This window comes from Euprymna scolopes, chromosome 18, assembly GCF_053919585.1.
Source record: "Euprymna scolopes isolate OS-2025 chromosome 18, ASM5391958v1, whole genome shotgun sequence".
Taxonomy (NCBI): domain Eukaryota; kingdom Metazoa; phylum Mollusca; class Cephalopoda; order Sepiida; family Sepiolidae; genus Euprymna; species Euprymna scolopes.
In genome coordinates, this window is record NC_136499.1 from 85,146,048 (window position 1) to 85,159,657 (window position 13,610).

At 36.0% G+C, this 13,610-nt stretch overlaps 1 protein-coding gene across 4 annotated transcripts in view; it reads right to left on the bottom strand.

The window, feature by feature from the left end:
- The window catches only part of LOC145297675 (uncharacterized), a 1,369,001-nt gene that overhangs the window by 659,738 nt on the left and 695,653 nt on the right, over positions 1 to 13,610 (bottom strand). For all 4 annotated transcript variants that reach the window (XM_080143861.1, XM_080143862.1, XM_080143860.1 and 1 more), the window contains 2 exons: positions 10,801 to 10,932; positions 2,058 to 2,177 (listed from right to left, as the gene is read on the bottom strand). In XM_080143861.1, coding sequence (XP_079999987.1) covers positions 2,058 to 2,177; positions 10,801 to 10,932 — 252 coding nt within the window. The remainder of the gene's footprint in view (positions 1 to 2,057; positions 2,178 to 10,800; positions 10,933 to 13,610) is intronic.

The window sequence follows — 13,610 nt, forward strand, 5'->3', positions numbered from 1 at the left end:
AATATATATATATATATATATACATATATATATACAAATTTACTTTTAATCATGAATCATAAAAGTCTTCCCTTTCTAATTGCAATATGTAAATTTTGTATCCCTAAAAACATTATGATATATATATACATATATATGTATATATATATTTATATATGTATATAGATACAATTTCTATATAAATATAATTTCTATATCAATTAAGGAATTTCTGTAAATTATCGATACCAGTAAAATGAATTTGTCCATCCTAGCAAACCAGCTGAAAGGAAAAGTTGCATGCAAGGAAAATGTGATATAATTATTTCAACAAAAGCAATATTTATATTATTTTAATTGGAATTCATTATTAAGATGAGTATTATTTATATTAATTTATTTATTGCAGACTATTATTCTCATCTTTATTGGTTGGTGTTTCATGACGTTTTGGCCAACTATTCCTCTGGCCTTCGTCAGGTGGTGACCGCGATGGATAGGAACTTCGAATCTCCTAACTGCATTCTACACAATCACTACCATTCATAGTTGTTGTCGTCTCGCCACATTAAAATATAGAATTACATGGTTTAATATTTGGAAAATTACTTGTTTTTCGTCTGATTTTAATTTTTCGCCAATACTACACTGTGACAAGGCAATTTGGTATGTGAGTGCACATTTAACAGCCTTCGTTTATGCTTGCGCGTAGCGTAAACAAAGGCTAGGCTGTGAAATGGAAAATATTCCCTGAGTTCAGGGGTTAATACCACGTGAAAGAAATCAAACACAAAAACTTTTTAGCCAATAAACACACAAAAAGAATATAGTAATTGTTTCCATCGCAAATTTACCGTTTGTATAGTATTAACCCCTTAACTCTGGGACTATTTTCCATTTCACAGCCCAGCCTTCGTTTACGCTACGCACGAGCATAAAAAGGGCTGTTAAATGTGCACTCGCATACCAAACTGCCTTGTCACAGTGTAGTATTGGCGAAAAATAAAAATTAGACAAAAAACGTTACGCATGCACGTAGGCCATGTGTTTATACTTTCGCGTACAATATGGCCACCCGTGATAACATATAGAATTACATTGTTTAATATTTGGAAAACTACTTGTTTTTTGTCTAATTTTAATTATTCGGCAATACTAGACTGTGACAAGGCAGTTTGGTATGCGAGTGCACATTTAACAGCCTTCGTTTATGCTCGCACGTAGCGTAAACGAAGGCTAGGCTGTGAAATGGAAAATATTCCCTGAGTTCAGGGGTTAATACCACGCGAAAGAAATCAAACGCAAAAACTTTTTAGCCAATAAACACACAAAAAATGCCTCCTCTCTCAGGTGGCCAGAAAGTGGGTACTCATTTTAAATTAAATTTACATGGAAAAGTGATCACCCACTTTTCGTAAAAGTAATTTCTTCATATCATGAAAGTATTTTTTTGCGACAGAAACGGTTTTCAGATTCGTTTTTAGCACACCGAAATCTACAAAAAAATTATTTTGTTATATATGAACGTGAGACGGGCCTTAATGTAAAATTTTACCAAATAATTTTTGTTTTTTTAAATAGGAAACAGACGTGTGAAGAATTTTTTTTTAAGAATTTGTTATTGCTTGAAATTTTACGGTAATTGTTTAATTAAAAAGTCAGTTTAAAAAATTCAAAAATGTAAAAAAATATTAAATACAAGACAAGTTCAAAATTAAAAATAATATTTCTTGTGTTCATGTGTGCATGTTGCCATAGCAACATGGCGGTTTCATGCATGCATGTATATGTGAGTGTAGGTTTGTTGCTATAGAAACCAAACGTATGATTTGGATGTAAATGGCAATTTTCGAATATACAATGTCTTTGGGGGTAGTTTCGTATAATTTTATTTTTGTAAATGTTCACTTAGAAAAAAAATTAACCCCCCCCCAAGATTAACAATAAATTATCTTTCATTTGATGCTGAAATTAAGACGATTGTAATCATCGTTTATGAGGAGTTTTGTTGCAAAAGTTTGAGTGAAGTGCAGTACATTTCAAAAGTACATTACTACTAAGGAATGAAAATGACTTACTTGTGTAAAATAGTATTCAAAAGATGCAGAGTCTTCTTTTAAAAGAGCGTAAGCATCTACAGGCACGAATGTCACCCGAAATAGACATCGAAAATGACGAGAACCTGGCTTGGATGCAATCTAGATAAAAAAATAAACAAAAAAGAAAACCTAAGAATTAATACATCAGTCTTTTTTCATCTTTGTTTATCACATGATCACATTTATGGGATTTCAGCCTTGCACTCTGTGTTTTTTGTGTGCTTCTGGGATTACTGTATACAGAAGTAAAGATTTTTGAAGACCAGAGAGTCCATCGTCAACAACAATCAAGGATAATTATCTGAAACAAATATTGTAAATAAAAATAATTTCTCTATATAAATAAATTGAGAGCATGCTAAATTACTATTAAATAACAATTATTAAAAACTGTTCTTGAAAGAGATATTTTTAGAAATAGACATACAATTATACAACACCATTATATTCTGACGCTCTCTGAAGACGTTGTGATGTCAGAATCTTCCTCCTACTAGAGGAAACTGTAGCATCGATGCAGGTCCTTCAAGCAGAACGAACTGTCAACTATTTCTATAAGCTGATCCTGGCCAAATTTCTTGGTGCACCGCCTTAATTCATGCAATTTTTTACCTCGTAAAATCTATGTTCAGAATCTGTTGATGGTGACACAATATCAACCTCTTTTACCTAAACTTCATAACAATAAATCACATATGGTGATGCAATCAAATTGGAATCATTGTCTTGTTGGGTCATTTTGTGCTAGAGGATAGTCTAATCTACGACTTTGCATCCTCGTCACAATCTGTCATTTAAGGTTGTATTAATCTGCTATACCATTTGCAGCATACACACAATGAAATTTGTGTTACATTAAGGTTGTATTAATCTGCTATACCATTTGCAGCATACAAGCTACAAAATCTCATGTTCTAGTCCCACTTATCTGTGAACGTCCTGAATTCTTTGCTAGGGAAGGCTATGTCATTATCTGTGAATAGCTCCCATGATGCTTAAAAATGTTCCAGTTGACGAACCCTGCTTGCTGAATTCCGTCATATCAACTTCTTGCATGACTCGTCACAATATGGGATCGTTAGGAAATGAAAATGTATAATGCCCATTCTGCCGATTGCTGCTCAGTTCCAGTAGACTTGCGCTGGAGCTATCACTTGCATTCCATGCATACCATGTACTATATATACTGTTGTTATCATCCTCACTATACATCACACTCCTGGATGTTCACTGCTGTTATGAATAGCCATGAATCAGGCTGCATCCAGCTCAGCTAGGCGTACAGTACTGATCAGGAGTTCAGATAGTCTTTCCTTCTTCATTGAGTTTAACCTCTGCTGTGACATGCATGTCAATTGATTGGCTATTTTTTGAATTGATACAACAAATGTCACATCTGCTAAGAATACATACTCTTTTACCAGCTCCTTGAGTGTGCTCAATTATCTCCTAATAAACATCTCACTGGCTGCCCTGGTGTGAACTCGCGTGTTCCCAGTGAGACTGTCTGACATCTAGTTGTACACACAAGCAGAATTCGTTGGCTACTGGAGAGTCATGTTAATGCTCTTCGACACAGCATCCAGTTCAGACAAATTGATATGTTGAACACCATTCTCAGGTTACAGCTAATAAGCATTCTTCAATACAGTCCCATATCTTTCCACCTTTCATATCTTTTGTCATCCCAGCTGTTCATGATCTAGCTCTCCTCATAATTTCTCTGCATGCAATAAGAAACCATGCACACACTGAGACTATCAAGCCTCCACATATGTAGATAGTTCGTCATGTGATGATATTGGGAACTGCTGAGGCCACTTCTAGCACATGACACCATGCTCCTTCAAGACCATCAATTCCAACACGTGTGTGCTCTCCTCTAACCATTTCAGATCCTTACATTCCAATCTGAGCCAGATGTTTCCTAACATGAGACATGGGTACACCATCTCTGTTGACAAAGATATAAATGTAAGCCAATGTTGTATGGTTCATAACTTCCTTTAGTAATAGCACTGTGTGAACCCGATGGCCTTCATGATAAGGGAAGTCACATTCAATCCAAACTACAGACATGACAAAGTTGCTTCACTGATTTGAACCCTAACCTGTAAGCATCTAAATGCTCTCATCACGCCTTCAACAGTGATGATGTCCATCCTTGCTGTCTTTTGCAATAGACATTAGCTCACATATATTATTGTACGGAAACTGAATTAACACTGAACACTGCATTTCATCAACATGGATGATAATATCTAGGAGCACCACATTTACATCCGAGTAGGAAAAAAAACAGCTGCTCATTCCTTATCCTCTACCACATTCTCCAAGCATTCCTGGACTCCAACTTTGTCACATTAGTAGCAATGTCTTCCAGGCAGTCTCTTACTATGTGACCTTTGCTGTCACATCTGTAGCAGATTACAGCAGTATTAGGGTCACTCTAAGTAGAAACTGAAGATTTACCACAGAGTGGATGCATGGTTGTGAGTTCAGAGTGATGAAGCAAATCTGGCTGCTGTTGTACAACATGTTGCACCTTGATGAAGTGCCTAGATGAATGGTTTTCTAATAATTTCTTTTTATACAAAAAAATTAAACATTCATTTTTAGCATTTACTTTAGTTATTTAAGGGTCAAGATGACATTGACACAATCATGCCAATTGAAGATAGAATTCAATTGGCTACGAAAACAACAAATCTTAATTTCATTTTTAATTTAATTTTAAGATTTGTTCATTATTAGAATTATTAAAAACATTTCTCTAATGAATAATCGTATTCGAGGAAATATTTGATCATCATTTTAAATGACTTATTTACAGCACAATAAATAGAGATTGAATATAAACATATTTTAAAGAGATTTTTTTAAAAATTCTTGACAACAATGTAAATACTATGAAATAATAAGCAAATTTCGAATGTTTCACTTAGACTTTTCTACTGAATAAGAAAATGATATTCTATATTTTAGTAATCAAAGTTGTTTCATTAATGTTTAGAAGCAGATGACAATAGATAAAATACAACACAAAATGTGCAGAGCGTCAGGCTGCATGGTTTTTTTATTCAGGCACATACCACATTGTCATTCTCAGCAGTCCCTACTCGTATCCAAGTATTAGGTTCTGTCATAAGTCCCAATATTCACAGTTGATGTTTCCATTTGACATGACTTGAGTGGCCTGTGGTTAGGAGCTAGGAAAAAACAAGTCTTACCGTGGGTGCTCAGTGAGTGAGTTCAGGCCGAGAAAAGGAAAAACAAAGATGGCGGCCAGCATTTTATTACGTATGTTCTCGCATAATCTCATGTGCGCATGAAGCTGGAAACTACAAAATGAGCTTCATGTCTCGGTGCTGAGCGATTCCAGATCGGGCAGGAGAGTACACGCTTCGGCAGTACATAGACTAAAATTATAATCCTCTTTTGTGTGTAAGAAGTGACCCCCTCCCATTTCAGAGGTCAGCCTGTTCTGAGACTGCTTTATTCTTCAATCAGTGAAGAGTAGGGGGAGGACGGGGGGGGGTCGTTCACAGAGCTCTTTTCTATTTCGTTGCTTTGCTCTTTCATTCTCCCTTTTCTTTTTCTCAAAGTCTGTGGTGCCAATGTGTATTATTTTCCAAGTCGTTCAATCCCTGGCAATGATTTCCCCATCAGAAGGGGCTGATGTTGGTAAGTATCAGGTTGCGCTTTAGTTGGTCCTTGTAACGCATTTAGGTGCTCCTCATGGTCTGGTGCAAATAGCCAGCTCCCCAAATAAGATTTTGGGGGGAGGCTGAAAGGATCCATCCTGTAGACATGTCCTGTCCAGTAGAGGCGGTGGTATGCAGAAAAGATCAGGAGAATATAATCACACACTGACAAAACACTAAAAGCTAATGTAACATCTTCCTTTTTCTGTAAAATAAAAATAATAAAAAAAATGATCTAATAAAAAAATAAATAAAATAGTGATCCAGGCATTCATTGGGCTGACTTACCCTCTTGCCTAACAGGGATTATTCCGCCTTTTTCACTTTGGACTCAATTTAAGATGTAGAGTCTTTGAACCTAGCAGGATTTCTAACTAGTCTTCCCAACTGTGTCAACCTCACACTTTCTGGGTTTAGTTTTGTTGGAGATGGTGTTCTTTCTCTTCTATCATTTTTTGTTGGCATGTCTGGGGATTACAAGTCTCTTCTGTACCTGGTTCTATGTTCGCTGGTACCTCACTATGCAATTGGTATGGCTAGTAGATGGTGATGGTAATGGGGTGCTTCTGTTGTTTTTTACAAATTCACCCTATTCCATCAATGCATGATATGACTTCTCATTCAGTCTCTTCACACAATGGCTTTCTTCCACTCCTTTCTGACCTTTTATGTGTGGTTTCATCCATAACACATCTCAGGGGTGCAATGGTTGAAGTATGTTTTACTTTATGATTGAAGTAATGTTCTTGCTTCCTGCTTCCTTCTCTCCCTCTTAATTATCTTGTTGAAATGTTTTAGTAATTCTGATTTAGGTAGATCTTCTCTGGTTTGTAACGTTACTGTTTAAGTGGCACCCCGGTACCTCATTGATACAGTTAGCCCCGGGAGATACTACCCCTAGGCCAAGCAGAGTGAGACTGAAGCTGTCTGCTTATTACTATAATACCTACAGACCCTAATTACATTAGACACATCCACTAGTAGATATCAGAGGGGGTGTATATATGTGTTGGCTGAATAATAGATTGAACGCAACAACCAAGTGAAAATGAGAAATAATACTTGGGGGGGGGGGTTAAGATTTGCTTTAAGATTTCAATTGATGACAAAATGCAAACTCAAGAGGTCGACTGTTCGACCCTGGCTAAAAACCTTGGATGTGATATCACATTTGTCCTTGGGAAAGACTGGTTGAGGACAAACAGTCTGACCAAGACCGGTGACAAATCATCTTTTAGTGAGAATCGATGTGAGGCGAGTTAATTGGTAGATGATAGGAAATCGCACCCCTAACTGATTATCATCTGCACAGTCATTTTTCATCAGACAGGAGAGAAGCACTGCGACAGAGTGAGTTAGTTCGTTTGAGTTTCAGGTGTAAGCAAACTAGTTTCACCAAAGATGAACAGATGAAAACATCTTCAAGATATTCGGAGATTCATGAAACCTTTCTGAAAAATAGCAACCCAGAAACCCAGGACCAAAACTATCGTACTAACTCCAAACGACAAGGATATTTCCTTGACATTGTAAAATAAAATTAGAAAGCTTACCGATAGAAAATCGCAGAAAAAAAAACAGAAAAACAAATTAACACTCGCTTTCTTAATAACGCTTATGAGTGATCACCCCCCCCCTCTCTGAGGAGAGAAAAAAACAGAAAAGGAGAGAAATTTATAGTGACGTCATTAAGCTGGTTGAATGAAATGCTGGTACACTCATTTGTTCTCTTTTTTTTAATTATTTTTTCTTTTATTATTCGTGTTACCGACCTGTGACTGTGAACTGTTGACATTGTTTTTAAATATATACGTTTGAAAAATCAAAATAAAGGCTCGTGTCATTTTTGTTGCATTTATTGCTGTTGACAGCAAGTGTCATTTTGACACATCAACCTGGTGGGCGTGGACTTCCCATAAATAAAGACACACCAACCCATTTGGTGACAACCCTCTATGAACAACGACACATCAACCCATTGAATGAGGAAAAAGTGTTTTTGTTCTTCTGCACACCAGTTTCCATGTTGGTGATAAGAGACTTTTAGCTAATCAGCCTTATCATGCATCACTTTTCAGAAGAGGTTCCTTGTTAACTTTTACAGTAGATTCCACTTTTCCATTTGCCTTGCTATTGTAAGGACTAACAGGTGTGTATGTAAAATGCCACTTTCTTGCAAAGATGGAAACTTCTTGGTTACTGAACTGGGGATCCATTATCAGTGACTATCTCATCTGGTATCCTATGTCGTGCAAAATAGTGTTTAAGTTTAGTGATCACCGTCTTTGCCTGTGTAGTTGGCAGATTTTCAATTTCTCAGAAGTTGCTTATGTAATCCAACTGTATGTAATCCAACTGTAGAGATAGTCTCTATCTGCAAACGTGAAGAGATCTACTCCTACTTTTGCCCAGGATCTCTCAGGAATCTTATGAACCATTAAAGATAGATGACATCATTTTGAACATGCAACCAGTACAAACATTCTGTTGCTTTTTTGAAACATCCTTTGAGTGAGTGAAATGCAATCTTTCTTTCGACACAGCCCGGTGTGTAATTGGCACCACTACTCGATTTACTCCGAAAATTAACTCATCTTGTACAGTCATTTCATTCTGCATGTTAAAATATCGTCTCACCTCTGGTTCAAGATGTACTTTGTCTTCTGGCCATCCTTCCACAATTACCCACTGCAACTGCTTCTGTCTTCCTTGCATAATTAAAGCAAGCTTCTTTCTTTCTTTCACAGGAATATATTCAGTTTCCCTGACATCAGCATCATCTATATTTTTATTATTCACTCCATGTATGCATACCTTTGATAATGTATCTGTAAGGAACTTTTTTGCCAGGATGGTACAGAATAATAACATTGTAAATTTTCAACCACATCAGCATATTTCTCAGTCACTTTAGGCATTTCCTTAATTCTTTTTCATTATTGCTTCCAATGATCGGTCAGTATTGTGACCTGTGACATGTGATCTGTGACCTGTGAAATGTGATCTGTGACCTGTGACATGTGATCTGTGACCTGTATATTGGTGAAATCGTTCATATGCTCATTGTACTACAAACAGTTCTATTTCAATATGAGCATATCTGGTTTCTGCATATGTAAGCACTCGACGGATATAGGCAACACGTTGACCTTCTTGTAGCAATGCAGCTCCCATGCCTTTTATTCTTGCACCTCACTGAATGACCAACGATTTTTTTCTTCATGGATCCATGGCACATCTGTTTTTGTTAAATTGTGAATTGGAGTCATCACATTAGAAATGTACGGTAGAAAAGTTGCTAGATAATTCACAAATTATCTCAATCGATGTACTTCCTGTATGTCTGTTGGGCAGGGTATATCTCTTATGGTCTTTACTTTCTCTAGTTATCATGTGTCCCAAGAATGATGTAGATGTTTGTTGCAGATTTATTATTTTCGTCTTCAGTCACATCCCACATTTGCAACATCTCTGCAACACTTTACTGAGATTCATGCCATTTTCCAACAGTGCTTCTTCCATGGTTTTACCGTTTCCCACTTCCAGAAGATCATCTGCGTTATCATTCAAGTCAGCCACATCGCTATGTAGCACTCTCGAAAAATACCTCCGTCGGGTTGAAGCACTGCCAAATGGTAAAACATTCCAACGAAACCATAAAAAATAGCAAATGTAGTTAAGCTTCTACTGGGATCATTTAATTTTAGATACCAAAATCCATCTCACAGATCCAGAGTCAAGAAGACTTTATTAACACAAGTTCTGGGAGTAAATCATCTAGTACAAGTAACTGGAAGTGTTCCTATTTAAGAATCTTATTTGTCTTGGGTCTATAAATATATGTAAATGTTTATTTCTCTTGACTACTAGAGCTAATGCGCTTATTTATAGTGTTGGCTCATTTACCAGTTCAATTACCTTATTTTTTACTAGGTTTTCCAATTCTGTTTTCAGTTTTTCTTAATTGCTACTTGTATTCTCCATCCTGCTGCAACAGTAGGTGTTCGGATCCACTTTCAGTTTGAAAATACCTTTTATAATTATAATTGGCCTTAAAGAATCATCACTGAATCATCTGTATGTATAAAAGATCTTTTTGATAAATTGTCTGTGATTTCTTACATAAAATAGTGAAGAACTAAAAGTATTTACGAAACAATTTTTAAATATAAATTCATCTCAAAGTGAATAAGTACTGAAAATCTTTTGAAAATCTGACTATTAATTTATTTTCTATGGTTTTGTAAACATGTGAATAAGTTTGAGTAAAATGGTTCTGTTAAAAATCCCCAACAATAATAACAAGTTTAGATTGTTCTGTCTTTGTTATATGCGTTAAATAGTTAAATTATAAGTTTTGTGTTACTTTCGTTTGAATCATTGTAAACATCAGATAACATGGTAAAAAGTAGCTAGTTGGAATGTCCTTTTGAAGTTGAAATTATCTGCCCTTGAATTATTGTAAGATTTGGGTAGTTGCAGTCAGCAATAACATGTTGCACTATTGGGATATTTTCATTTAACTATCTTAATGACCATAGTTATGCTTGGCTGACTGGGAGTAGATTGCTTTTAGATCTTTCTTTACTAAAGGATATATGTTCGAAATGTTCTGCAAAGAAAATCGAACACGTTTACTGCCAAATTTTATAATAAATAAGAAAGTATTTACGGCCGGTAAATAAGAGTTCATTTTACAAAAATTGATGTTAGTAAAAACTCCTCTCCAAAAAAGTATTAAAAGAAAAACGATTTTTGATAATTATGAGTTTTGTTAATATTAAACTGAATTAAAATTCGATGACAAAATTTTTTAAGTGATTTTTAAAAAATTTTCAAATTGTTTTTGCAAGTTTTTTTTATGTTTTTTTTTTAATATAAAGTTGTTTGTTTTTGTTACTGCCCAACTGGGCACACAGATAGGAAACAAAATAATTCTTATTGACTTATTTACACTCAATAAATAATAAAATTTATGACCTGGTGCCTTTCTGTAATTTAACAGCTAAAGAACTTACCTCAGCAATTAATTCATCCTCTCGTAGAATTGCAAGCTTTCCAGGAATTGGACTGCGCATGTTGTATAGCACAAGGGCAAAATGTTGAATGCTTTTTATGCTTAGTTTTTCTTGTAGTGAATTAAGTACATCCTGTAGATAAAAAAAGGGAATTATAATATCCAGAATTTGCTATTAGAAAGTTATTTCTATTTTTAGAAAATTAAAAAAAAGAAGACCAATTTTGAATATTGCGTTTACTTTTTAGATCAGCTCAATCTATATGACTGCTTAACACGTTTTTAACACGTTTTTAACACGTCATCATTGAAATAAGAATAAAAAGTAAAAAGGGAGATAACTATAAAATCTAACATGAACATTATATCTGAAATAAAAAAGGACTAAAATAGAACTTAATTTCGTTGTGCCAAAATTAACCGGAAGTGATTAGCTCAGCAATCTATGTGACAAGAGTGTTGCATTATGTGCCACATTTTAATCAGAAATGATCATCTTGACAGATGCTGTGTATGCAACTAGAAAAAAAAAAAATTAATCTCATCAACACTTTCATTCCAAAAAATCAAACAAAGGAAAGAGAACGAGAAAGTCCAAGTCATCTGTTTTGCTGTTGAAATAAGACGTTTTTGCATTCGGTTGACCTGACCACTATTAGGAAATCAGGTCAACGTAATACAAAAACGCCTTATTTTATCAGCAAAACAGATGACAGCCTTCGCACCTGCAAATCAGTGTTTCTGCATTTGCTGATGATATCACTGTTGTTTTTTGTGTCATGCTTTGAAGAGATTGAAGCAGTGATGAACATTAACACACACGGCAGCAGTAACTTTTCACTTCCAGGTCATTTCTGCATGATGGATGGTCGTTTGAATCCTAAGCACATGATTTGGAACGAATCTCCAACTTAAGAGGAATTGGTGAAAAGTGTTGTCTAATGTAAAAGTATCGATTAAGGCTTGGCTTAGAAGAAATCATTTCTTAAAGGGATTTTTCCTTGAAAGAATCTTTTGTGAAGGTTTTTATTTTTGACTGACTTGTATTTCCTCTGCTATGTAACAGTCTTCATGTACATTCAGTTTTCACTTTATTGAGGCAAAGGCCGTCGGTTGCAAGAAGGTCTGTATTTAACATCCACATGAAGGGTTTTGAGGTGCCTTCACAAATCATTGATGCCGAAAGAAAAGTTTTTTTGATTTGAAACTTGACAGAAGATTATGCATGAGACTGCAGTTTAAAGCGTTTTTTTTCAACCTCATCTTTAGCCAACTGTAGACCAAGTAATTAATTGCAGTCTTTTACCGAGGGTCAAGTTACACTCAGAAGCTTTCTTGATCGAGCAGTATTTTATGGTCTACAAAAACCTACACAGATTTGATTTAGTATAGATTTCTACTCTGGAGTAATTTGGAGAACAATTGGGATGGTTGATGGAAAAGATCAGTTCAGGATATCTCAACAACTCTGAATAGTCTGTGATGATTAGTTTATAACATCTTACTCCTCAATGATTACTGGTTAGTTCAGGCATTATTCTCTGTGTTGAAACAACACTGTAGAAGAAATGGCCGCCCATGCCTTCTTTTTGACTCAGTGACATTTTTTTTAAATTTGCATGCCCATATTGTGTCATTCTAGCTAAGCTGCACAAAGTGAAAGTGCATATAAACACACGTAACTCATTTTTTTTATCAAAAAAAAAAATCATAAATAACTTTCCGCCTGCCCAAATTTTTTTTCTGTTTTCTTAGAATTAAAACGAACAGATCTAATTTAGCATCTCTCTCCAATCATCATTATCTGATAATGATGATCTTCTAGTGAATCTGCTGATGTTTAAATAATCCAATCCTGAATCCACAGGTGCGGTCACAGATCAGGCATGTGACGGAGATGCTGTGTGGAGCAGGGATAGCCTGGCGAGCATACCTCTTTGAACGCTTCACTGTATGATCCCGTATTCACTGCTCCTCAATATGCCTGTGAGCAGAGGGAACGCCAAAGATCCCAGCAGGAAGCAAGTTCCTCTAGTGAAGAGAGGTCTATTCAACACTTCCTCAGCGTCTCTTGATGTGGTTTTTGAAATGCTTACTCTGCCCACCGGAACTATGTCGACCTTGGAATAATTGACCATTAAGGATTCTACATGGTAGTCTGTGGTTGAGCATTCAAATGTGCCCCAGCCACCTGAGTTGGCATTCGATCATGATGGACTCTATGCTGCAGCTGCCTGCCTTCTCCAACACCTCTGTGTGGGCACTCTGTCCCTCCATGTGATGCCAAGTATGTTATGGAGAGACATTTTATATGGAAGGTCTCCAGACTTCTCATATGGCGGTTATAGGTCATTCAAAACTCACATTCATACAGCAGTGGTGCATACTACTCTGTACATTGGTTACTATTCTGAAAACTCTTCTCCTTAGCCGACTAAAGAATGCTGATGTTGATATGGACCTTGTGATATGTCAGCTCTAGGAGAAATGCTGAGAGCAGCACAGAGATTTTTTCATTGCCTTTGTCGACCTCTCGAAGGCATTTGAAACAGTTAACAGGGACTTACTGTGGTAGGTTTTGGGTGCCAACCCAAATTTCTCAGCATCCTTGCATAGTTCCATTCAGGGATGATAGGCTGAGTGGTAGTTGAAAGATACAACTCAGAATCTTAGGTGTGGAAACTGAAGTGAGGCAAAACTGTGTGCTGACTCCAGTTCTCTTCAATATTTTCCTCGTCGGTATTACAACTCTGCTACATAGAGAGATGGAGGAGCATGCTTGATGATTATTTAACATCAAAAGTCTGCAGG